The sequence below is a fragment of the Cyprinus carpio genome, chromosome B21, assembly GCF_018340385.1.
Source record: "Cyprinus carpio isolate SPL01 chromosome B21, ASM1834038v1, whole genome shotgun sequence".
In the NCBI taxonomy this organism is placed as follows: Eukaryota; Metazoa; Chordata; class Actinopteri; order Cypriniformes; family Cyprinidae; genus Cyprinus; species Cyprinus carpio.
This window is the reverse complement of record NC_056617.1, coordinates 5,292,773-5,317,060: the sequence shown is the minus strand read 5'-3', so window position 1 is coordinate 5,317,060 and position 24,288 is coordinate 5,292,773. Positions and strand designations below refer to the sequence as shown.

Below are 24,288 nucleotides of genomic sequence, written 5' to 3'. Positions count from 1 at the left end.
ATAACAGCACTGTGATGTTTATGATACAGATGGGTCATATAAATCTTTTTTATATATTTACATTTATTCATATTATGAGAGTGAAGGCTATTTACAGGTTAATTTGTGAGGTGAGATGTAGTTGTTTTTGCAAGTTTCCAGATCTGCTCATTACAGGCAAAATCACTTGAGCTCTTATACATTCTGTGGAGATTTGTGTCCTAACCACATGCATCAGTGTGTGGTCAGGAGAGTGCAATGCTTCAAACCACAAGACCCCGAAATGCACTGTGTAATTTTCCATTCATTGTCTTTTGATTTATTTATGTTTTCAGTGTTATTGTTTAATATCAATTATATTGTTTACAGTATGTCCATAAATTATTACTTATGCTGTGTGTTATATGTCTTGCAGACCTACCTGTAGTAATGCAGTGTGTTCCACTCCATTCCTGTATATGGCTGAAAAGTCAATATACCTGATGGCTGTGTGTTTGGGGAGCACAAGTGTTTTTTCTGGACCCTCTGTTATATTACTATGGCTCGTCTGAATGCAGACAGCAGATCAGCTGTCTGATCTGGTGGAGAAAGACAAAAAGTGCAACCACACCATCAGATACAGTCAAACAAAATCCTTCAACCTGAGCTGCGAGTACAGTCAGGCTCTCTAAGAAGGTTTATGAAGATGCATGTATGCAGCCTGTGAACAACTGTGCTGGACTAACATTAAGGAGTAATAATGGACTAATGAACAACAAAACTGAATTAAAAATTAAATTCTAAATACTTGTGATGATATAAATTACAAAAATGACAGAGTTCTCCTGGCAGCCAAATAAACCGCAAACACTGAATACTAAAGGCAGGTCTTTGGGCACATCAAGGCATTATATAATGAAATCATGTTGGAGCTTTAGGGAAAAAGCCCAAATAAACCATCATTCATTTAAGTCTCATTCAGAGTTGTGATGTCTGTTAATTACGGCTTGATTTCTCATTCACTCTGCAGGTTGTAGCAATGAATAGGAATGGGGGATACCCAGTGATGTCACAGGATATACATTTCAAGCCTCTCCTCACTGAACACTGAGCACTCAGAGAGTGAAGAAGCACTGTCTGTAGAGATTTGTATAGTTAGGACGTGACCTCTGATCGGTACTCATGGGGGTCAAAACTATCTTGTTTTCCATTATCCTTCTGCATGCATGCACGGCCACCTTTAACGGTAAGTACAGCAGTGCATGACAGAAGTTTGACTTTTAATCACAGTCTATTGATTGTGTTTTGAAGAAACCTTGACTTTATGTGTGTAAGGAAGCTTGTTTTGTGTATTGCTGGTTTAAATTGTGTGATAGCTTAAAGAAAGAATCTTTTTTACTTTAAATTGGTTTCTTTTTCATATACTATGGTATCATTTTTATTTACTACAGTATTTTTTTTTACTTTAAACTGCCTTAATTTGCATTTACTATAGTATTTTTGTAGTACTCAAATTACCATTTTAACTTAAAATACCATATTACTATGGTACAAACATCATAGTAATATTTTGTACACATTTATGTACACAGGTTTATGTGTGTGGTTCTACAAAAACAAGTGTCAGCAACAAATTTAAATAGACATTTTAATTCAGTGAGGTGATGTATGTCTTGGAACAACAAGGTTAAACTGCACTTAAAAGATAGTTTACCAAAATATAAAATTTATTTTCATAATTTACTCACCCTTATTGTTGTTCCAAACATGTATGACTTTCTTTATTCTCTGAAAAATAAAATAAGATATTTGGTGCTAGCCACACCTGTTTTATTACCAATATTCTTAAAAATATTAAGAATATTAAGATACTGAAGATATTTTTGGGTGAATTATCAATTTGGTGAATTATCAATTTGAATGTCCCACCATTGACAAATACTGCATGCTATTTTAACTTTTATGTATGCTTGAAGTTTATATGAATTATTTACAACACACTGATAAATTAATTTAAAGTGTTGCTGTAATTTCACTTTCTGACTTTATATTTTACATATAGAGCCTTCATTGCATTTAAGTAACATCATATGGTAATTTCCTGTGAGCACTGGACTCTTAGGGAATGCTTTGTAAGCCTGCATGTCTTAAGAGTTTGTTTTCTGTTTTTCTTCAAAATCTTAAACAATCTGCATAAAATTAACCAACCAAAGACTGCCCATTTAATATAACCAAAAAGAACTATACCTACATAAGAGCCAGTAAATTCCCAAAGGACTTCTGTAGAACTGCAGCATAAACCTATGTGCAAACACTGCATTGCCACACTGCATTGTTTGGTAGCTAGCTAGTTGAACTTGAAAAGACTGTATCATATTTCGCTTCAGCGACAACCGCACCATTTTAATTCTCTTTCTTTCATTTTAATTATATTTTATCAAAAGACTATCAAAATTAGCCATTCTTTCCATTGAGAATACAAAAAGCCTTAAATTAAACACCAAGGACATTGTAATGAATAAGCCATAAGAAAGGCCCAGAGAATTAAATTTAATTAAATAAATTGCAACACAAATGTGAGTAGTGAGTAGTTTTTTTCTTTCTTTCTGTCTTTTTGAATCTTGGTCCGTTATTCCAAGATTGTGTTTGCATTAAGTAATTTAGTAAATATGGCAGCATTTAGTGCCATGATAATTTTTGAATAAAGTCAAAATTGTAAGTTTTTATATTGCATGAATTAAATGAATTAATATGAAAATTCATCCTACTCCTGGCTGATTTATGAAAATAATAAAACAATGCTGGCACAGTTATATTGTTGGTGTTTCTGAGGTAATACTGTTTGTCTGTTTTGACTATTCACAAGCTGTTTTATTGACACTGATTGATCAATTAGCCTACATGAAGCATTCATTTTTATTAAGTTGTTCTGATTTTTTTATACATGTCTTCTGATATTCATTCATGTTTATTTTGTGCTGTAGAAAAGAGAAAAAAGATGAATGATTCACATGCCACCTGAACTGAAGTGAATACAGTGATCTCACACTACATTAAAGAGTGGAAAAACACATTTATTGTTTGTGTTTCATGACAAAATTTACAGAATTTAATTGATTTGTGTTATATTAAAAGTGACATGCCCTACAGTATAACGCATCATGCCCTAAATTAAAAGTAAAAAAAAAAAAAAACATGCTTGCGATTATTGGCTGGCTGGTGTGCTACAAATAAAGAACGTCAAATATTATTTCTAAGCATTTATTCCATCAATAAACCAGCTTGTGAATAGTCATGTAATATTATTTGCCTCAGAAAAGTCAACAATAAGGAGCACTGGAGCCCACATCAACCTATAATGTTTGGAGGGGCCCATACACATGTTTTTTACACATGGGCCCAGAGCTAAGGGCCACTGAACCGACTGCTAAGAGATGGGCTGATAATAGTGCTCACAGGAAGTGATTTAGCTCAACATTGTAAATGGAATCCAATTCCCTTAAGTAGCTTGTGTGTTTTCACTGATGGTTTTTTGGCCTGTTTGGTTGCAGAGAGCTCTGTAAACAGCTTTGAACAGACTAATGAGCAAGTTGATGACAAGTCTTCAACCCAGACGTCTGATGAGCTCAGTTCAGGCTTACCAGGTAGAGGTGGGGTTTACCGCAATTTTGCTGTCATGTTGTTCCAAACCCAAAAGACTTGGAAAACACAAAGTTAAAAAATTATATTGTAACCTGAGAAGTTTCGCTCCCTTCAATGAATGTCCACACCTAAATTATTAACACAAAATGAATGTGTTCATCATATAAAGCCAGAAAACGTATCTCTTCACAAGAATTAATTCAACCAGATTAAATGGTTCAAATCCTATGGATTCATTTTACGAAGCATTTTTGAATCTCCCAAGTGCTGGTTGTGTAGACTTTCAATGGATGGACAGAAACCTCTCAGGTTTCATTAAAATATGAAGGTGAATACAAATCTTGTGTTTTTTAACCACACAATGGTAAGTTTAGGTGAGTAAGTTCTAAGTTTACATCTTACATCAGTTGTTAAAATACCACTGTTTGTTGTGTTTATCTGATTCAAAGCAGAAGGGACATGTATCAGTTGTCTAGTTATACATGTATTTTGCAATCTTTAGATAACGTTTCACTTCCACATTTGTTAATGTAACAGTGGGAGGCATCACAATGGAGTTGGAGGATCCAAATGCAAGGCTTTATTAAGAGTGTAGTAACAACATTCAGGGTCAAAACACCAGCAAAAACCATGTCAATGGCACAGGCAAGGCAACAGAGTACAGTAATCCAAACAACAGGCTATGGTCAGGGCAGGCAGCAAGCAATAAAAAAAACAGATAGACAGTCCAAGGAAAAACAAGGAACATGGGAAAACAGGGAAATTAGGAATTGGCTACATGCTAATTATAATAATAACAGGATATAATTATTATTATTATTATTATTATTATTATTATTATTATTATTAGGTCTATTTTTAACATGACGCACAGAAGCTGTAATAAATTAATCCTGTTGGTATATTTTCTTCACATTTGATAAATTCTGACTGTTCTAAGCAGTTGATGATAAACACAGAGCACAACCATTCTTAAACATTTTGGCAAGTATGTCATTGCATGCAATCAATTCACAAGTGTAAAACATAAGTTTACTTACTCCAACAGTACTATTTACAGTAGATGGCCTTGTGTTTCTGCAAGGCCTCTTAAACCGAGTTCCTGACTCTCTATGGTCATTAAAAATCCCATGGCACTTCTCGTTAAGAGTAGGGGTGTATCTACGGTGTCCTGTCCAAAATCCCTCCACTGGCCATTGTCAATCATGGCCACTGAATGTGTCACTGAATTAGCTCTATCACTCTCTCTCCTCTCCACCTGTAGCTGGTGTGTGGTGAGCACACTGGCGCCATTGTACTCTGCCTGCTGTCACATCATCCAGGTGGATGCTGCACACGGGTGGTGGTTGAGGAGAGATTCCCTCTGTGAAGTACTTTGGGTGTACAGCAATACACAATAAAGCACTTTATAAATCCCACATTCATTCATTCATTGTAGCAAACGTGTCACAGTCGACTCTGTTTGTCTGGTAATGCCATCAAAACTTAAAAGTAGTGTAGGGGATTTCGGAAAGGCTAGCAATAGCAAGTTAGCTTTTAAAGCAAGATCCCCACCCTCCCTGCATAATCTCTCTACAAAGACACACCTCCCCCAAAACACACAAACACATTCAGGCAGACCAGAGACTAACCTGCGACATGATTAGAAATGGCATTGGTGGAGGAGTGAATGCAACACTGTCATGCCCCTTTCACTCTGCATGTTGGTCCCATAAAATTGCCGGATCGCCTTCTTTGTGAATGCAAACACGTCCCGGTACTGATTCCAGGATCGAACCCGGGTTGGGGACCTAGTAACATTGATTGGGTTTAGTCCCGGATCGAGCTCTGTGTGAACAAAAGCCAGAACCAATGCCGTAAAGGGTGTGTTGTAGTGATGACTCTTTTACCAGGTGTTTTGAAGGCAAATCAACGTTCACAACAAAAAGAAAACTATGTGCAAACTGTAATGAAGCAGAGATCAGTTAGCTCCTCACTATCCGCGCTGAAGCTGAGATTGTTCGCCAGCCTAAGTGAAAGTTAACGTGCCTAGCATTTTCGACACGTCGCATCCTGATGTCACATGTCATTTTGGGACCTTTACGAGTTGTGTGTGAACGCACGCACATATTCCGGGAAATCACTGGCTGTTTGAAAGGGGCAAAATCTAGCAAACCGGGAACAATTGCTGGGTCGCATTACCCGTGTATTTTCTGGAATTGCAGTGTGAAAGGGGCTTCAGATTACCTCACGTCTCACTCATCAGTGAGAAAGCATCACAGTACAAAGAACTTTTTATGATCCTACGCCTTCCACAGATGATATAAATACATTTATAGCACTTAACTTAGTGATTGCTATCGGGATGTGAAGAGATTTTCAACCAGCATAACCAAAATGTTTTTGAACCAAATCTTCTTACCTTGCCTTTAACGTTTTGTTTGTTTTGTTACAGCTGGATCTGGACGCAACTTCTCTGTTATGACAGAGACCTATGAGACAATAGAAAATGATTCCTTTTCGGATGGGAAGCTGTATGGAAATTATTCCAGAGACTATGTTGGAGGCTATCCTCTACATTATTCCAAAAACTTTTCCATATTCCCATTCATTATCGATTCCATACGAGTGTTTTCAGGTAAAGTTTCCAGACATCCAGAAGCAATTTGTTTTTTTCCTCTAAAAGGAAGTGCTATGCATATTCTACAGTAAATGACTGGCCAGTTTTTGAGTATTAAGAGGATTTGAGGATATTTTAAATATTCTGGAATCACAGAAGTCACAAAGAAAACATAGGTTCTGATTCAGTATTTTTACTGTATATGAAATGTAGCGACCATATTGAGCATTGCAGTTTTCTCCATTCAAAACTATACAAGTGACACGTCTTGGGTATCCTATAGTCTTTGCCTAAACCCAGCTGCTTTTAACTCTGGGTAAAATAACATTTCACACTTGCAGTATAACATAAAAGTAAACATAAAACATAAAACTTTGCCCAGAGTGGAGTTAGCATTGATTTTGTGGTGTAAAACTTGTACAGTGTTCTTACCTTTAAAGTGCAAAATATCTATTCAGAAAAACTTGGTAGTACAATCGACATTATATAATATGAGGATTAATTATTTCATTGACCATCCATTCAATGACACTAACACCTGGGGTTTAGATTGACTACGTGTTAACTATTTCAAGTATGAAAAGCCTTCTGTTCACGTATATTTATCTGGTAGTGTTGAGAAGTGTTAATGTTGTTGTTTTTATTTATTTGTTTGTTTATTTTTGCATGTTTGTTTACAGATCCAATCATTATCCATATTCTTGAAGACCAGCCATGTAACAGCACGGATCTGAATGTGGTGGATTGCAACAAGACTACACAGCACACATACAACATTTCAGAAAAGTCTGTCGACTTCCTCAAAGGCCTGCTTGTCACACGCATCATGCCCTCCTTCTACATCATCATCATCCTCATTAGTTTGCCCCTTAACACTTTGGCCTTCATAGCGTTCACCTGTTTGATTCGAGAGAAGAAACCAGCAATGATCTACATGTCTCACCTGGCGTGTGTGGACCTGCTCTTCACCCTGCTGCTGCCTCTGAAGATCCACTACCAGCTGAACGCTTCAGATTGGGTGTTTGGTGAGGCGGTGTGTCGTGTGCTCAGTGCAGCTTACTACTGCTACATGTACTGCTCCATACTGCTGATGATGTGCATGAGTGTGGACAGGCTGCTGGCTGTGGTGTTTCCCATTGCCTCTCTGACCTGGAGGAGCACAAGGAAAGCCACATGTGTGTGTGTGCTGGTCTGGCTGCTGGCGCTCGCTGGTACAGTGCCACTTCTCTCCATAACACAAACATTCAAGATAAACTATGTGGGCATCACCTGCCATGATGTGCTGTATCACACACAGGTGTATGCATACCTGTTCTCCATCCTCTCCTGCCTCTACTTTCTCTTGCCTCTGATCATCACCATAGTGAGTTACTCTACCATCATATATGTGCTCACTACAAAGAATGATCACTTGGCAACATCATACACAAACAAGCGAAGTAGAGCTGTGATTATGGCTATAGCTGTGCTGATGGAGTTTGTAATGTGCTTTGCACCAACAAATGGCATCTTGTTGTACCACTGTGTTCGTTTAGCCACTGGAGGCAGCAGTGAGGAGGGGAAATACTATCTGATGGCTGTGTGTTTGGGGAGCGCAAGTGTTTTTTTGGACCCTCTGTTATATTACTATGGCTCGTCTCAATGCAGACAGCAGATCAGCTCTCTGATCTGGTGGAGGAAGACAAAAAGCTCAACCACACCATCAAACACAAACAGTCAAACAAAATCCTCTAACCTGAGCTACGAGTACACCCAGTCTCACATTAAGGTGTGAAATGATGGTTATTGTTTTGTACTAAAGATACATTTATAAATTCATAGTCTGTGGTAGTTTAAAATTACTGGAATGATGTTTGTTTTTAATGTTGGTCTTTGCATGTACATAGATATAAATAGCATATAGCATGTATACAATCATGTTGCACACCTAAAGCTTGAAAACATTGTATTTTTAACACAACAATTGAAATGCATTTAGTTTGTATCTCAAAAATGAAGGTGCCTGTAAAATTAGCATGGCAATCAGTCATGATTTTTGTTGCAATGTGCGTTCTGTAGCAATGCTGATAAGTGTAATTTCCCCGTTTATAATCTGCTGTACTTAAAATATGTACTGTATAAATGTGAGGACAAAAGAGTTAAAAATTAAATGTAAATTCTCATTTCATAAATATCATACATTAGAACAGTCAACAAAAATGCAGTGAATCTAGTGTAATATTTACTTACCGAGGGATATGATTGGATGAACATTTTAAAGTCCTTTCGAAGACGTTATTTTTGTTTACTTGTTATTTTTGTTTGTAAAATTACAGTTGAACCACTGATGTCACATGGACCATTTTAAAAGCATCTTTATTATGTTTCTGTGCCTTGATAGTGGTAGGCCCCTTGCTGTCTATGCAGGGTCAGAAAGCTCTAGGATTTTATCAAAAATATCTTAATATGTGTTCCGAAGATGAACAAAGGTCTTACGGGTTTGGATTGACATGAGGGTGAGTAATTAATGACAGAATTTTTATTTTTGGGTGAACTAACCCTTGAAACATGATCAACAGTAATATCTAGCAATGTAAACTGCTCAACTTTTTTCACAAATATGGCTGTTTTTAACTGAATTGACAGTATCCCTACATGATTCATGTAGACTAATTTCTAACTGAATGTTACAAGAAACATTTTGCATCTAAGTGCATGTGTGCATATTTTAAAATAATATTTGCAAACAGATTATTCGAGAATTTACTTCACCATTTTATCTATGCTTTAAGTGAAAAAAAAGGTCCCACTTCCTAAAGTGTTTGCGTTCATTGTCTCTGTATGCACACTTTTATGTAGCTATTGTGTTGTGTCAATGAAGGTTGTTGGATTATACTGTTTATAATGCATATTATTTACATATACTGTAATTATAGACATTATTGCATGTCATCCATTACACTTTATGTAACAAAAAACATTAATAATAAATAAAACCTAATAAATAAAACCTGTTATTCCATTTGACTGAAGCCATTTGATCAGCGATTGACTTCATTCTACATTTGCACAGAGACTGCAATAAAGCAGTCCTCTCCACCTTTTCCTGAGTAACCAATGAGCACTGCCATGGTGGATTCTAACTTCAGTTTGGAATGGTTTTGTGTTACATCTTTATGCAAACCCATGTTAAAACAGTGTAAAACAATCAACTTAATTAATATATCTGAAAATACAATACTCTGATAAACACACAGACTGAGCAATTTTGCACCCTTTCTTCATGGAGATGCAACATCCGGATGAATAAAGGGGACCTTCATAGAGTCTTTCAGGAGTCACACCCAAGCATCCATAATCATTTATAATTTATCTCCTAATAATTTCTTTAGATTGAGGTTGAAGTTTCCAGTGATATCATCATTTTCACACTCAGAAATCAAGCACAACACTGAGCAGCTGTGCCTCCATCTAGGGTTTACAGATCTTACCATTTTAAGCTGTTCTATAATGTACATTTAATAGAGTTAGAAATTGCCAGCTGATCAGAAATCATGGGAGTGAAAACGATCTTGCTTTTAATTATAGTTCTGGACACATGCACTGCAAGCAATGGTAAGTACTTTTAGTACTTTTTAGTAAGATTTTGTCAGTTATGTCTTGCTGAAGTGACGTGTTAATTTAGAATTATTTATATACTATTATAGAATGTAATAATAATTTCAGTATTAATTTTAATTTGTAGTAATTATGGTGCTTTTTATTGGGTTTAGTTTTTATGTTGCTATAATTTATTTTTCATTCCATTTAAGTCATTGTAGTACTTCAAATTAATTTTCAGCTAGTCGTTAGTTTTTCATCTAATATTTATATTTTATTTCAGCTTTATTTCAATATTGAAAAACATTTTTAATAGTTTTAATTTTAGTGTTAGTTAGCAATAACAACACCGTGCTGTATATAATACAGTTGGGTGATAGAAATGTTATAAACGTATACATTGTAATTTTTCATATTATGAGACAACTTTTTTTCTTGGCTTGATGGATTTTGTTGGCATTGAAGGAAGTTTGCTTGAACACAAATTCCTTTACAATAAATAATGTCCATCGAAGTCTTTTTTGCAAATGTGTCCAAGTTCTTAAAATTATTGTCTGATGGTATTATGAGGGTTTTAACTGTCTTTTGTGTTGATTACAGATTCTGACTTTGTTCTGCTTCCTGAAACTTACAACAATATAAGAATTACTCTGAACCATTCTTCAGAAGGTAAGAGTAATATGCAACACACTGTATGGCAATTCTAATGACAGTTCATAACTATTTTACATTTGTATGAATTCGTATGGTCTCATTCATGTGTTTTCATCCTTAAGTTTTTTTAACAGTAGTATTTTTTCATGCAGTTCACATTGTGTTAATTCATATGAAATTGCCACTTCAAAATATAGAGACACTCTGATGTTGGTTATGTCCTTTCATTCAACATATGTAGCTGTTCATGTGCTAAAGCTGATTTTATTTTTGTCTGGTAGTAGTATGTGAACATCACTAATGATGTTTGGTGTTGGTTACAGCTCCTGAACACTCAGTACATGACACTGGTGTGATTTTAGGCAGTAATGAGGAGTCTCAACCATCATATAAGAGCAGTACTCCAGATACAGCATTATATAATCACAAAACTGCACAAATCTCTGACACATTAAACATCTTAGAAGAGTCTGTTCTCTTCCTCAAAGGCCTGCTGTTCACACGCGTCATGCCCTCATTCTACATCATCATCATCCTCATTAGTTTGCCCCTTAACACTTTGGCCTTCATAGCGTTCACCTGTATGATTCGAGAGAAGAAACCAGCTGTGATCTACATGTCTCACCTGGCGTGTGTGGACCTGCTCTTCACCCTGCTGCTGCCTCTGAAGATCCACTACCAGCTGAACGCTTCAGATTGGGTGTTTGGTGAGGTGGTGTGTCGTGTGTTCAGCTTAACTTACTACCTCAAAAAGTAATCCTCCATACTGCTGATGATGTGCATGAGTGTGGACAGGCTGCTGGCTGTGGTGTTTCCCATTGCCTCTCTGACCTGGAGGAGCACAAGGAAAGCCACATGTGTGTGTGTGCTGGTCTGGCTGCTGGCGCTCGCTGGTACAGTGCCACTTCTCTCCATAACGCAAACATTCAAGATAAACGATGTGGGCATCACCTGCCATGATGTACTACGTGGAAATGACCCTACAGTAGTGTTTTATGTGTATTTGTTCTCCATTCTTTCCTGCCTCTACTTCTTCTTGCCTCTGGTCATCACCTTTGTGAGCTACTCCACCCTCATATATGCACTAAGTGCAAAATCTGATCGCTTATCAACTTCATCTTTAGACAACCGAAGGAGAGCTGTGATTATGGCTGTTGCTGTGCTGTTTGAGTTTGTGGTGTGCTTTGCTCCAACCAATGGCATCCTGTTGTACCACTATGTTAATTTAGCTAATGGAGGCCGCCGCGAGGGAGATTCATCATATGTGGCTTACCTGATGGCTGTATGTTTGGGAAGTGGAAGTGTTTTCCTGGATCCTCTGCTGTACTACTACGGCTCGTCTCAATGCAGAAAGCAAATCCGCTCTGTGTTTTGGTGCAATAAAGCAAAAAAGAGGGCAAAAACGCAGTCAGATACAAAAACCTTTCACTGCACTACAGCTGCACAATAAAAAATAAAAATGAAAAGTATATCTCTCTCTTAAAACAACAACTAGTCATATTCTGAGCTGTATTCTTTGTTTGCTTAACAAGTTCGACACAATGTCACTATCTGCCTGTTGTAACCAACATGGAATAAAGTGTAAGTGTTCATTGTCTCTGTATGCACACTATTAACAATATGTAGCTATTGTATTGTGTCAGAGAAGGTCTTGGAGAATGTTTTTCATAATGCATAACATATTATTTATCCTAATTAATAAAATAATAAGTAATCAAACCTGTAATAGCATTTGACTGTAGCTGTGTAGCTGATTGATTGTACTCTTGTCTTATCATTTATTCTTTCATCATTAATTATAATAAAGCTGTAAAAGTTCATCCTGTTTCTACATGAGTTTGAGTCCTGGCACATGTTCCTCATCCCACTTTTATATCTTCACCAAACAGTTAGTTCTCAGTGTCACAGTCAAAGCATGACAGGCTATTTTTATGTATTCTCTCTTTTTTTTTTTTTTACTTTGGAATATTAATAGTAATATTATTTGTAAACCTTTGATTGAAACTGACTTATTTCTTGCTGCTGGTATTGGCACACATGCAGACACTATGAACGTGCACATCACTTCAGGATGTTCTAGAATGACAGTTTCCCACTACACATCAATGGCTTCTAAAAGAAACAGTCATTAGCCTCTAATTTCTAGATCTGCTCATTACAGGCAACACCACTTGAGCTCTTATACATTCTGTGGAGATTTGTGTCCTAACCACATGCATCAATGTATGGTTAGAAGAGTGCAATGCTTCAGACCACAAGACCCTGAAATGCATTGAGTAATGTATTTATCTATTTATTGTTTTCAGTGTGTATTGTTAACAAAAGTGCTATCGTTTACAGTATGTCCATTAAGTTCTCCTTGTGCTGTGTATAATATGTTTTGCAGAACTACCTGTAGTATAATACAATGTGTTCCACTCCATTCTTGTACAGGGCTGAAAAGACAATACCCTCACAAACACACAAACTGAGTAAATTTTCACCATCTTTCTTGGAAATTAAACAAACTCATAAATGAAAACAAACTATATTGTTCATCCTTTTAATACAAAGACCTTTAGAATGAATTAACTGACAATAGGCTTTAATAGGTGAGGGGATGTTTCGCAGAGCAGAAAATGTATTGAAATAGTGGTAGCGCGCCACACCCAAACCGATCAACATCTGTTTTCTCTTCTCATCTCACTAACTGAAGGCTTCAGTGATGTCACCACATTAAACCGCATCCTTCAATCTTCGCACATTAGCGTTCACTTTCTTCAGCACAACACTGTATGGCCATATCTTACCTTCTACCAATTCTAAAGTTTGATGATTTCGAGTTGTAAAATACTTAAAACTGACAATTAATCAGAAATCATGGTGGACTTTACTTCATTTACAGATCATACATTCAATGGTAAGTACATTAGTGATCTCACGAGTGACATGATTTTCAGTTGCGACTTCCTGAAGTGCTGAAAATGAGTTTAAATAGCTTATTAAGTAAAAGAGTGCAACAGGTATCTATAAGTCTGGTGATCTGTAGTTGTTACAGTAAGTGAGATCTATTGTCAGATGGGTTTTGTTTTACACGTAAGCCAGTAAATTAAAGGACTGACTGTGTTATGTTTTGTTACAGATTCTTGCCTCATGAGGCTTTCTCCATCAGGCTTTCTTAACCAGGCAAATCAGACGTTTGTAACAATGTTTAAAAGAAATAATAGTGCAGTGAATTGCAATAACCAAATTATACCATCCTCTGGGCTGCTGGTTATCCCGCATGAGATCGTTTTCCTCTTTAAAGGCTTGCTGGTCACACGTGTCATGCCCTCGATCTACATCTTCATCGTCCTCCTTAGTGTACCCCTAAATGGTTTGGCGATAGTGATGTTCACCTGTATGATTCGAGAGAAGAAACCAGCTGTGATCTACATGTCTCACCTGGCGTGTGTGGACCTGCTCTTCACCCTGCTGCTGCCTCTGAAGATCCACTACCAGCTGAACGCTTCAGATTGGGTGTTTGGTGAGGCGGCGTGTCGTGTGCTCAGTGCAGCTTACTACTGCTACATGTACTGTTCCATACTGCTGATGATGTACATGAGTGTGGACAGGCTGCTGGCCGTGGTGTTTCCGATCGCCTCTCTGACCTGGAGGAGCATGCTAAACATGATCACTCAGCAACATCATCAACATCTTCCTCAGATAACCGAAAGAGAGCAGCGATTATGGCTACTGCTGTGCAAAGCTTTGTGGTGTGCTTTGCACCATCCAATGGCTTCCTGTTGTACCACTGTGTTTGTATAGCCATGGGAAGCAATGGGTTGGATACCTATTTGGCTTTCCTGTTGGCTGTGTGTTTGGAGAGCTCAAGTGTTTTTCTGGACCCTCTGCTGTACTACTACGGCTTGTCTTAGTACAGACAGCAGATCCAAGGCAAAGAGAGTAAAATAAATAAATGGCCTAAATAAAAAGCAGATATCACTTTAAATTCATTGCATTCGGTAGACACTTTTATTAAATGCAGCTTGCTCTGCCTTAAGGGGTTACATTAGTTAGTACTTAGTCTGCAGAAATGATTATTTATTCATCTACTCTCTAATAAGTGAACGTGCATGTGAAACAGAGATTGTAACTATACTACTGTGTTAGACAAATGGAGAATACGCAGTCATTGTTCTAATACTTTATTTGTAAAAAGATCTATTAAAAACAATCCTCTAGGTGGCGATGTTTATCCATATGTCTACCCAACGTAAATAAACCGTACAGTTTATGGTGGACAAATCCGTTGTTTAACGTAGTCTATTATTTTAATGTGATTATTTTTAATTCGATCATTTTAACTTTATTATTTTAACGCTGTAATTTGCTTTACAGATCTATTAAAACAATGTACACAATATTTAGCCTACCACTTATTTTACACACAGCAGCTGTGATAGAAGCACACACAAAAGCTGTGATAAAGCAGTCCTTTAGGTGGCGGTGTTTTTTCTAAGCTATGTCTAACCATAGACTGTATAAAAACAGTGTCTAACCAAGCACCATAACCAGCAGACTATATGCCTTTAATGCAGTCTTGATCTGGTAACCAAATCACAAATTCGCTGGAATTGTCATCTTTCTGTGTAGCTTCCCCGCTGAGTGAGATGACAAGCTGAGTGACTGGTCGTGTTTTACAGCTGACATCGCGGATGGATATTCTTTTTAACTGTATCGCACTCTGGTGCGGAACACGCGTCAAAGCGGAGTGATATCTTCATAAAAAAATAAGAGGCGTGAACGCTTCCTATGGCACCTAGTGCCGTTAGCTAAGAAAAATGAAGAGTGACTAAACAGCGCACTTTTCTGACATATGTCAGGTATGTTTACGTTGTGTGTTTGTTATAACTGAGGTAATATACATAAACTGTCTACATAAAATGTAAATGTGTTACCGTGACCCAGGTAATGTTAAAGTCACATGTCTTTGATGGACGGTGAGTTCCTCACCTGAGTATAAAGAGCTGATTTTGTTTATATTCATGACGGAAACAGTCCACTTCAATAAACACAGTCGTTCCCGTTAATTTCGCAGGAATAATGGCGCACCGATTGATCTGGATTTACGCTTTGCTTACCTTAATCAGCGTCAACCTGTCCAGTCAAAGTAAGAATTTGTTTTCTTGTTTATTTTTAAAGAGAAGTGTCTACACTCCATATATGAAACTCGTTTATTTGATTATAAATGTTTATAAAATTTGATTTCTAGATGTTTATACATATAAACATAAGTAACTAGTAAATAAATTGTGATAATAAACACGTGACTTACAGTCACCTGAAGAATAACACAAAAATGAAATTTAGAAATTAACAAAAAAGTGCAAAAGAAAAAAAACTATTTTATTTGTAGGTATTTTCTGATTGAATCTGTTAAAATATCGAAGAGACCAGACATGAGCTATACGCCCAAACAGACAAATGCAAACCACAACTATGCCTAGAGTGACAAGTACTTATTACAACAAAAAGAAATATGAGAAACATGGAATGCCTAAAATAGTCAGACAACAAAGGCAACAAAAACAATGCTACCTATTGTAATTTATTTGTAGGTGTTAGCCAGCAAGCTTGCTAGATAATCTAATTAGCATACCCATTTCATTTCCATTTTGTGCATACAGTGGAAAATGGCATACTTAAAATATTTTAATTTGTGAATGCTAGATTATAGTCCTAGTCATGGTCTCTTTCAAAAGACTAAAAATGTAGTGCTCTTTTGGTGAATTAAAAGCAAGCAGTAATGTACCTGAAATTAAAACAACATTACAGAAGCTTGCATTTATTTTAAAGAAAATAAAGTTAAAATTAAATAATAATACAAAAAAATAAAAAAAATACAAAATCGTCAACTTTTCAATTTAACACTACATAAAAATTCTACTGCTAAACACTGCATAAGTATAAAGGGCAAACTTGTCCTAGTAAAAAAGTTACTTGTTACTTTTCTTTTTCTTTTTCTTTTTTTTTTTGCGCAAATGTAGTTTATTCTGAAGCAACAATCTCATCAGTGCTATATCGGGTATTGCTTTAATCAGCATATTTGTGATATTTACCTTAAATTAATTGCTTTTACACTTTTTACCTTTATGAAGGACAGTATTTTCCTAACCTGATTAAATGTACGTGTCACCATTTACATCAAATTCTTACATTTGATCAGTACATTAAGTTAGAATAATAAGACACTATATGGTTGTTACTATACAAATGAAATCACTCAGTGTCAACAAACTCCAACATTCCAACTCACAATAAAAACATAATCAGCACCAAAAGTGCCATTTAGATGACTGTTTAATGAAGAGGTTCCATAAATTCATTTACTTAAAATTGCAAATGCATAAATAATGTTTTAAGATTTAGGGCTGCTCGATTATGGCAAAAATCATAATCACGATTATTTTGGTCAATATTGTAATCACGATTATTTAACATGATTATGAGGGGGCCATGTGACACAAACTTTATATGAGTGATTTATTTAAAGATAGTGATACATATTAAATATGTATTTCCTGTAAATAAGGTTGCTACAATCATATCTGCACTGTTTACTTCACTGGTTTGCACTCTGTCTGCCATGTGCCTTTTGCTGCTTTACTTTTCTTTCTTTTTACATTACCTATTTGTATATTGGTACTTTGTATTTTATATTTATTTAATGTTCTACTGTTAGTGTTATCTGTATGCACCAAGGGTCTGAGAGTAACGCAATTTTAATTCTCTGTATGTATGTACTGTACATGTGGAAGAATTGGCAATAAAGCAGACTTGACTTGACTTGCTAGAGACCAGCGGAATTTCAAACAAACAAAAAGGCATCAAAATTATTGAAAATAATTAAACTGTCAGTAATAAAAAAGCAAAGGAACAAATACAATAGAATAAAAAGATACAAATTAAACAAACTGTGCTCTAATGTTTTTTTATGCAAGTCTCAAGCAGTAGCCTATGATTATTTCATTTATTCACTATTCCATTTATTATTAATGTCTCATTTCAGTTCAAGTTTGGCTTTAGTTTTGTATTTATTGCAGTTTATATGAAAAGATTCATGTAGTGGTCAGCCTACTGCAGAAATTAATAATCAAATGTAAAATAAAACATAGCCCGCTGTCACTTTAAGAGCCGCACGGATCCAAATTACTGTTACACGCGTATTTTCATTCTCAACTCTTTACATTCATTTATTACATGACCGACGAAAGTATACATGAATAAATCACCAAGCGCAGCATTTTGACACATTTTTGCATGTACGTGACCGATTAGGCGCGCACCTTGAGCTAAAAGATGACTTTACATGTCCGTGTTCTGTTGTGTCTCTGAGCGCATCTCTTCCTGAGGAGCAGCGCAAGTTCTATTTCACGCTTTTAAAAACATGAATAAATATACTTCGATAATTCAAGCACGTCCCATTTTGCAAATGTCACGTTACATGATTTTACTGATTTTCATGGGAAATTGGGCTTTTATGGAGGAACGAAAGCGCAGCTCTGCAAAAGGGGCGGGAATGAAGCACAATAATCGTTTTATCTCGATTATTGGATTTTCATAATCGTTGGAGGCCAAAATCGAAATCGAATCTTTTTTTTTTTCGATTAATTGCACAGCCCTAATAAGATTAATGTTTTACTTTTTTGACATACAAATATGAAATGTTGGAAAAATGCACTGATACTTTTAAATATTAAATTAAACCACCAGTAGGTGGTGGCAAGTCAACGTATAGCCTATATTATATAGAATATTTATCTTTTTTTTTCTACCGCAGTATCTTTGTTTACGTTTGTTTCTTGTGTGTGCTGTTGCGCATATAGTTTTGATTTCTCTGCAAGTAATTGAATAATTGAAAATGGGCAAAAAAGGCAGGAGCTGGTTGCTGAAGCCATGCCCACCTAGCTCGACGGCAGTGTCAGCAGCGGCAATCCACCTGTCACTCAAGTTGCCAGATCCTTAATTATGCAGAACTTTTAAGGCTTAATATAATTAAAATGGATGAGTTATAAAAAAAAAATTCACCCCCTCACAGTTGTCATGAACGACAAAATTAGCTATATAGACCAAAATTATTTTTTGAACCAGACTGTAAACATGTTTTTTGTCTGCATTTTAAGATGGGAAGTCTATGGGATTGACTCCCTTTTGCAGCCAGCCTCTAGCGGCCAGTTGACGAATTACAGTTTAAGTCACTTCCTTGTTGGCTTCAGAGAGAGAGCGGGAGGTGGCCGGTTAAGTCAAACAGGTTGCACGAGCCTCAACTGTCAATACATTATCCGTTATTAGTCACCGTTTACAATGAAAGTAATAAAATCAGAATCATTCTCGCCAAAGTTTCAGTGCTGCCCTAGTTATTGTTTGTTATTATCAGGTTACTTATCCAGTCGGGCAACTAAAATTCTCTTTCACAAAATCCACTTATCCCGGACAAGTGTTTATGTCGAGCCCTATACGAAGATCTCTGTACTAGACACTAGTTTGTAATGATTCATTTATATATAGTATGAATCCTTAAAGCACTGAAGTGATGCATGTGGAGTAAATCTGTCTGTCTGTTTGTCTATCTATACAGTATCTGTCTGTCTGTCTATCTACCATTTGTCATCAATCGATCTAATGTTCTTTCATTTTAATTTATAAGGGAACTGTGTATGATCACAGTGAACTAAGATGAGTGAGAGATTTTAGTGGTTATAAAGGGAGCGCTCTATGTGCCCTTTCTAGGCTATATTATCCATTCAGAATTTGAATAAATTAAAATGGCGGTTCATGCCTCGATCTGTTTGCCGCGGGGCCCGGTGCTACCGCACCAGTTGCACCCCCCAAAGGATGGCCCTGGTCCTGAATAGAGATAGAAGAGATAATTTACATAACAACAAGTTTAATTTGGCAAATGTGGTCCAATTTTTCTCACGATACTGTGACTGCGTGTATTTCTAGCACAGTAGTGTAATGATACGGGCATCCTGTGTTCAAATCCCGACTCAGGGACCTTTCCCGATCCGGCCCCCTATCTCTCTCTCACTTCGCTTCCTGTCAGTTATTATCTGTCCTGTCATAATAAAAGCAAAAATGCCAAGGATAAATCTTTTTAAAAAAGTGTATAATGTGCTAAATTTGAAACAGTCTTGTATGTTTTATCTGATTAACTGTAATGAAGCAACATGTCTACGGTTAAATTATACAGTGACTCAACTTTCAGTAGAATTTGTTCAGAAAACCGAAACCCAGTGGTAAACCACTTACTTCAGATATAATGCACACCGGATGAGAAGTGCCATGCCATCATGTTCTCATGTTCAAGGCAACAGTCTAACATCTAATCACTTAATCAAATCACCTTACAGGCTAAATTTTAGCTTGAAGAATAAAAATAAGGGTGTCGCTGAGTTTTGCTGTAAAAACAGTGCAGTCTATCTATCTATGTGAAGCATAGACTTTATTCAGTCCAAAGAAAGACAAGTATTGAGAAATGTCTATACACTCTTCCGGTCTTGGGTGAACTTACTCTTCTGTATCTGTTGCCAACATTAATATTATCTTAATATTCAACGTTTGTGAATTAAGTGCATTGAAAAGAAATATAGTGGTGCAGATATGATATGTAAAACTAATTCCTATAGGGTTTTCAGTAGAGTAAAATAAAGCCTGTGGTAAACATAACTTGACAATACGTTGATGTTTTGTTCTACAACGTAAACCGCACACATTCACAATCCAAACTGTCTTATCTAGTTACCTTTTACAAATATACGTTTTTGAAAATAAATGTTACTGCTTCAAAAATTACATTTTCAATGTGAGTGTGTGCAGTTTACATTTTAGAGTAAAACAACACTGCATTGTCTATTTAATGTTTACCACAAGCTTTATTGTACTCATAAATTGAACAACCCCATTATAAAACCCCACTGGAAAATCTAAAAGGAACCAGCAGCGTCTTCCAGGTTCTGATCTCATACCTTCACCACTAATTTCTCAACTAGTGAAATGAAATGGTAATTAGGGCTGCATTAATAACAATTGTCATGCGCATTTAGTCAGTAAAGCTGGTTCTGTGATTAGCAGTAAATCTCCATCACCTGCTTTCAGGTGGAGCAGCATTTACTACACAAAGCCATAGTTCTCTGACAAGCTATGCAATATTGCGTTCATAATCGGAGGATCATGAAATCGTTCTCGATTATGAAAGCTGTTTGCGTATGTTCTCAGTGAACTATGGCTCTGTGTAGTAAATGCTGCTACATCTGAGAGCACATGAAAATACCACATTTAATAACATGTTTTAACTCCAAATTCACTTCATAACGTCAGTCGAGTGTTTAAAATAAATTCTTCTGTGAGATGATGTGGCTTCTTAAACAGTATAATTAAGGCACACAATATTTCCTTGTATTTTAAGCAGTGATAAAGGCTATGTTGATTAGCATTTCATTATAGATATACTTTATTATTTTATAGTTGTGTTTATTAGTCATGGTGAATCAATGAAAGCAGTTAAATCTTCTGTTTATTCAGCATTTCCTCGATTTCTTCTTCGGGGCATATTTGGGTTTTCAGCGTGAGAGCACCCTCTGGCCTTCAGATGGAGATTTACTGCTGATCACATACGCATGACAATCGCAGCTTCTGCCTAAACACAATTTATTGTCTTTGCGATTTAATTTCAATGAATTGTGCAGCCCTAATGGTAATTATCAAACTGTCGTCAGCGAATGAAAATTTGTGGTCTCTGTCTTTCAGTCTGTCTGTATGTCTGTCATTGATCGATCTTCTTATTTTCTGTCGTTCTATCTGTCTATAGGTTCTAACCGGGTCAGAGGCTTTACTGGTGTTGAAACTGAGTATGGAGTGTCGGTGACATCCACTGCTGTTGCTGTACTGGACAGCAAGCTCACGCAAATCTTCTTCCCAGTGGTGTACATCATTGTGTTCAGTGTGGGCTTGCCAACCAACGCAATGGCCATCTGGGTGTTTCTCTTCAGGACAAAGAAGAAAAATCCCTCATCCATTTTCATGGCCAACCTCGCACTGGCTGACCTGCTGTTCGTAATCTGGATTCCCCTAAAGATTGCATACCATTTTAACGCGAATAACTGGATCTACGGAGAAGCCCTGTGCAAAGTCTTGGTTGCCTTTTTCTATGGGAACATGTATTGTTCGACTGCTTTCATTGCATGTATTAGTGTCCTGAGGTACTGGGCCATAGTACATCCTCTTTCCCAGCAGAAAAGGAACAACCGATTGGCAACTGGTGTTGCTGCGTGTGTGTGGCTGATTGTGTGGGTCATTACTGTGCCTCTTTATCTTTATGACCAGACCGTGAAGGTCACCAACATGGATATTGTTACCTGCCATGATGTCACTCGCCCCAGCCAGTCACGCTACCCTTCTATCTACTTCCTGATTATGGGAGTTGTTGGATTCTTAGTTCCCTGCATAGTATGTATAGTAGCCTACGTGCAGATGCTGCGTGCCCTGAAGAGCTCGATGACAGACGCTGACATCGTTCAGAAGCGAAGGAAGGCTGTCATCCTCATCGTCACGGTGCTGGTGATGTTCCTAGTGTGTTTCACCCCGAGTAACATCATGGTTATGGTGCATTACTCCCTGCTTTCTATAGGAGTACAAGACAGCGGTTATGGCTTCTATGTTACAACGCTATGCCTGGCCAGCCTCAACAGCTGCGTCGATCCATTCATATATTATTTTGTTTCAGATGAGTTCAGAAAACATATAAGAAACACGTTTCTTTGCCGCAGCGAACGCACCGCCCAAAGGATGCGGGTTTCTTTCAGCGCACTGAAGTATTCAAAGAAAAGCAGTACCTACACATCAGAGTCTGGAAACACGCAGAGCAGTACCTACTAAGAATGGCATCTGGAGAACTGTTTAACGAATCTGTGCTATGCTCTGATGCTCTACAATACCTCTTGAAAACTATATAAGCTTTTGTTATTTTATTATTAAATATTGTAAGGGCTGGAGGAACAAGTTTCTGAAACATGCACTGATTTATACTTTGCAACATTTAACATGTAATTGAGTCAACAATTAAAAATCTTTTTTTCATAATCAAATAAATTATTTTTTTGTTTGTTTGTTTATCTTGTTAAATATGGGAATTACATCTATATTTGAAGATCTTAAGACCTTAAAAGGACATCCAAAGGTTCTCACTTCTTGGAACTACAAATTGGCCATCTGTTTGAAATGGTCACCATGGAAATATTGAATAATTTTTATTATTGTGTTGCCTTTACATCATTAGATACAGGTTGCTTCATTTTGGGTTTAAAGACCTAATTAAAAAACTTAATTAAATGTTCCCTCTTGGTGGAATGACCTGCCCAACTCAACCCGAGCAGCTGAGTCTGTAGCCATCTTCAAGAATCGGCTTAAAACACATCTCTTCCATCTTTATTTGACCCTCTAACTTTAGCGCTCATTATTCTAATTCTATTCTTTAAAAAAAAAAAACTAACTAGCTTTCTAATCTTTTAGTATTCTATCTTTTTTCTTTTCATTTATTATACAATTAACAAAAGCAACAAAAAAAGACCTCTAACACTAGCTTGCTCTATTCTTTCTCTATTCTATCTGTTTTTATTTATTATATTATTTAAAAGCCCTTGCTACGTGTACTGCGTTTAAGCTAACTGAGACTTGTTTTAGCACTTGTATATCATTGCTCTTTTGTTGATTTTGAATTGCTTCCATTGTCCTCATTTGTAAGTCGCTTTGGATAAAAGCGTCTGCTAAATGACTAAATGTAAATGTAAAGATCTGAAAATTATTTAGTCTGTTTGGTTTAGTAGCATATTTCAGAATGACCTGGAGTTCGGTGGAAACAGACTAGAAGTTGACTGAATAACTGAAGCTGTAATATATTTTAAGCACCTGTTACAGAAACCATTTTGCATTTATTCCTGTTTGCATAAATGCATGTACAAATATCTCTAAAATAATGTGAAATGTTATGTGAATCACACCAGTGACCAATTTTAGATGTCTCTTCTAAATGAGACAGGCAGCAGGTAAAACATGACTAAAGTCCACAAGGCAACTTTTTATTTAACTAGCCAAATCATAAAATTTATTTGCATTTGTTTGTCACACACACACACACACACACCATTTACAATTCATTGTCCTTTTTTAAATTACTCTTTACTGAAAAGACAGTAAAGGCTACATAGGTCAAAAATAAAAGTTTGTGTAGCAATTTAATATTTTTGATTAAAAAAAGAGTGGTTGAAAAGAAAATATAAGAACAACTACTTAAAATTATGCAAAACTACAAATCCCACCAGAGCCTGTGTGCATTGTTGAAATCATAGTAGGTGACATATGGAAAAAAGGACCTTCAGGATAAAGACTTAAAAGTTTTTATAAATATCTGATAAAAGTTTTTATAAATATCTGATCTGGTTTTGACAAAATACAGACAGTTATCCAACCTTAGCGAAAAGGTTGTGTATTTTTATTTTAAATTAGCCTCAGGACAATAGTGTACATGTACTTTTAGTATACTATTATTATTATTATTATTATTATTATTATTATTATTATTATTTTAGTATTTATTATTTATATACTATTATAGTATTTATTCATATTTTGATTCTATTTGTTTTTATATTTTTCAGTTGTTATTGATTTTATTTTAAGTTTTAATATTTCCAAAAGGCTTTACTTTTATTTCAGTTTAAGTTTAAGCAATATCATGATTAAACATATTCTAGTTGCTAAGACAACATGTCTAATTTTACTCCACGTTTTTTTTTTAATATCAGGTTATATTTTAGCTATTTTTAATCATTTTAGTT

At 36.2% G+C, this 24,288-nt stretch overlaps 2 protein-coding genes, 1 long non-coding RNA gene and 2 pseudogenes across 6 annotated transcripts; 4 read left to right on the top strand and 1 right to left on the bottom strand.

Annotated features, from left to right (window-relative positions):
• The first annotated feature begins 1,017 nt into the window (after positions 1-1,017).
• LOC109082205 (proteinase-activated receptor 1-like) lies at positions 1,018-8,530 on the top strand. Of its 2 annotated transcripts, XM_042748465.1 has the most exons (4): positions 1,018-1,204; positions 3,510-3,602; positions 6,035-6,217; positions 6,880-8,530. In XM_042748465.1, the coding sequence occupies exons 1-4, from the start codon at positions 1,141-1,143 to the stop codon at positions 7,971-7,973; spliced, it is 1,434 nt and encodes a 477-aa protein (XP_042604399.1). In that variant the 5' UTR covers positions 1,018-1,140; the 3' UTR covers positions 7,974-8,530. The 2 variants fall into 2 exon arrangements, with proteins under 2 accessions (XP_042604399.1, XP_042604400.1); XM_042748466.1 differs by lacking the exon at positions 3,510-3,602.
• On the bottom strand, positions 4,775-7,277 carry LOC122141330. Its single transcript, XR_006157713.1, has 4 exons — positions 7,143-7,277; positions 6,002-6,071; positions 5,232-5,427; positions 4,775-4,973 (listed from the first exon to the last, which is right to left on the bottom strand). It is a non-coding gene; the product is annotated as an uncharacterized LOC122141330 (long non-coding RNA).
• Positions 8,531-9,732: 1,202 nt separating the features above from the next.
• On the top strand, positions 9,733-11,882 carry LOC109082206 (annotated as a pseudogene).
• A 1,420-nt stretch (positions 11,883-13,302) lies between these two features.
• LOC122141221 lies at positions 13,303-15,075 on the top strand (annotated as a pseudogene).
• A 57-nt stretch (positions 15,076-15,132) lies between these two features.
• Positions 15,133-22,863, top strand: LOC109082228 (proteinase-activated receptor 2-like). Of its 3 annotated transcripts, none has more exons than XM_019097126.2 (3): positions 15,133-15,276; positions 15,492-15,563; positions 21,264-22,862. In XM_019097126.2, exons 1-3 carry the CDS (start codon positions 15,270-15,272, stop codon positions 22,328-22,330), a joined length of 1,146 nt encoding a protein of 381 aa, XP_018952671.1. In that variant the 5' UTR covers positions 15,133-15,269; the 3' UTR covers positions 22,331-22,862. The 3 variants fall into 3 exon arrangements, with proteins under 3 accessions (XP_018952671.1, XP_042604205.1, XP_042604204.1); XM_042748270.1 differs by lacking the exon at positions 15,133-15,276 and adding an exon at positions 15,364-15,393 and having other exon boundaries at positions 21,264-22,863; XM_042748271.1 differs by lacking the exon at positions 15,492-15,563 and having other exon boundaries at positions 15,141-15,276; positions 21,264-22,863.
• Positions 22,864-24,288: the final 1,425 nt, after the last annotated feature.

Bases quoted from the DNA above. Each gene is read 5' to 3' on its own strand.
- LOC109082205 (XM_042748465.1), top strand. From the start codon at position 1,141: ATGGGGGTCAAAACTATCTTGTTTTCCATTATCCTTCTGCATGCATGC. The intron at 1,205-3,509 runs GTAAGTACAGCA...GTTTGGTTGCAG, and splicing joins ATGCACGGCCACCTTTAACG to AGAGCTCTGTAAACAGCTTT. The intron at 6,218-6,879 runs GTAAAGTTTCCA...GTTTGTTTACAG, and splicing joins TTCCATACGAGTGTTTTCAG to ATCCAATCATTATCCATATT.
- LOC109082228 (XM_042748270.1), top strand. The intron at 15,564-21,263 runs GTAAGAATTTGT...ATCTGTCTATAG, and splicing joins CGTCAACCTGTCCAGTCAAA to GTTCTAACCGGGTCAGAGGC.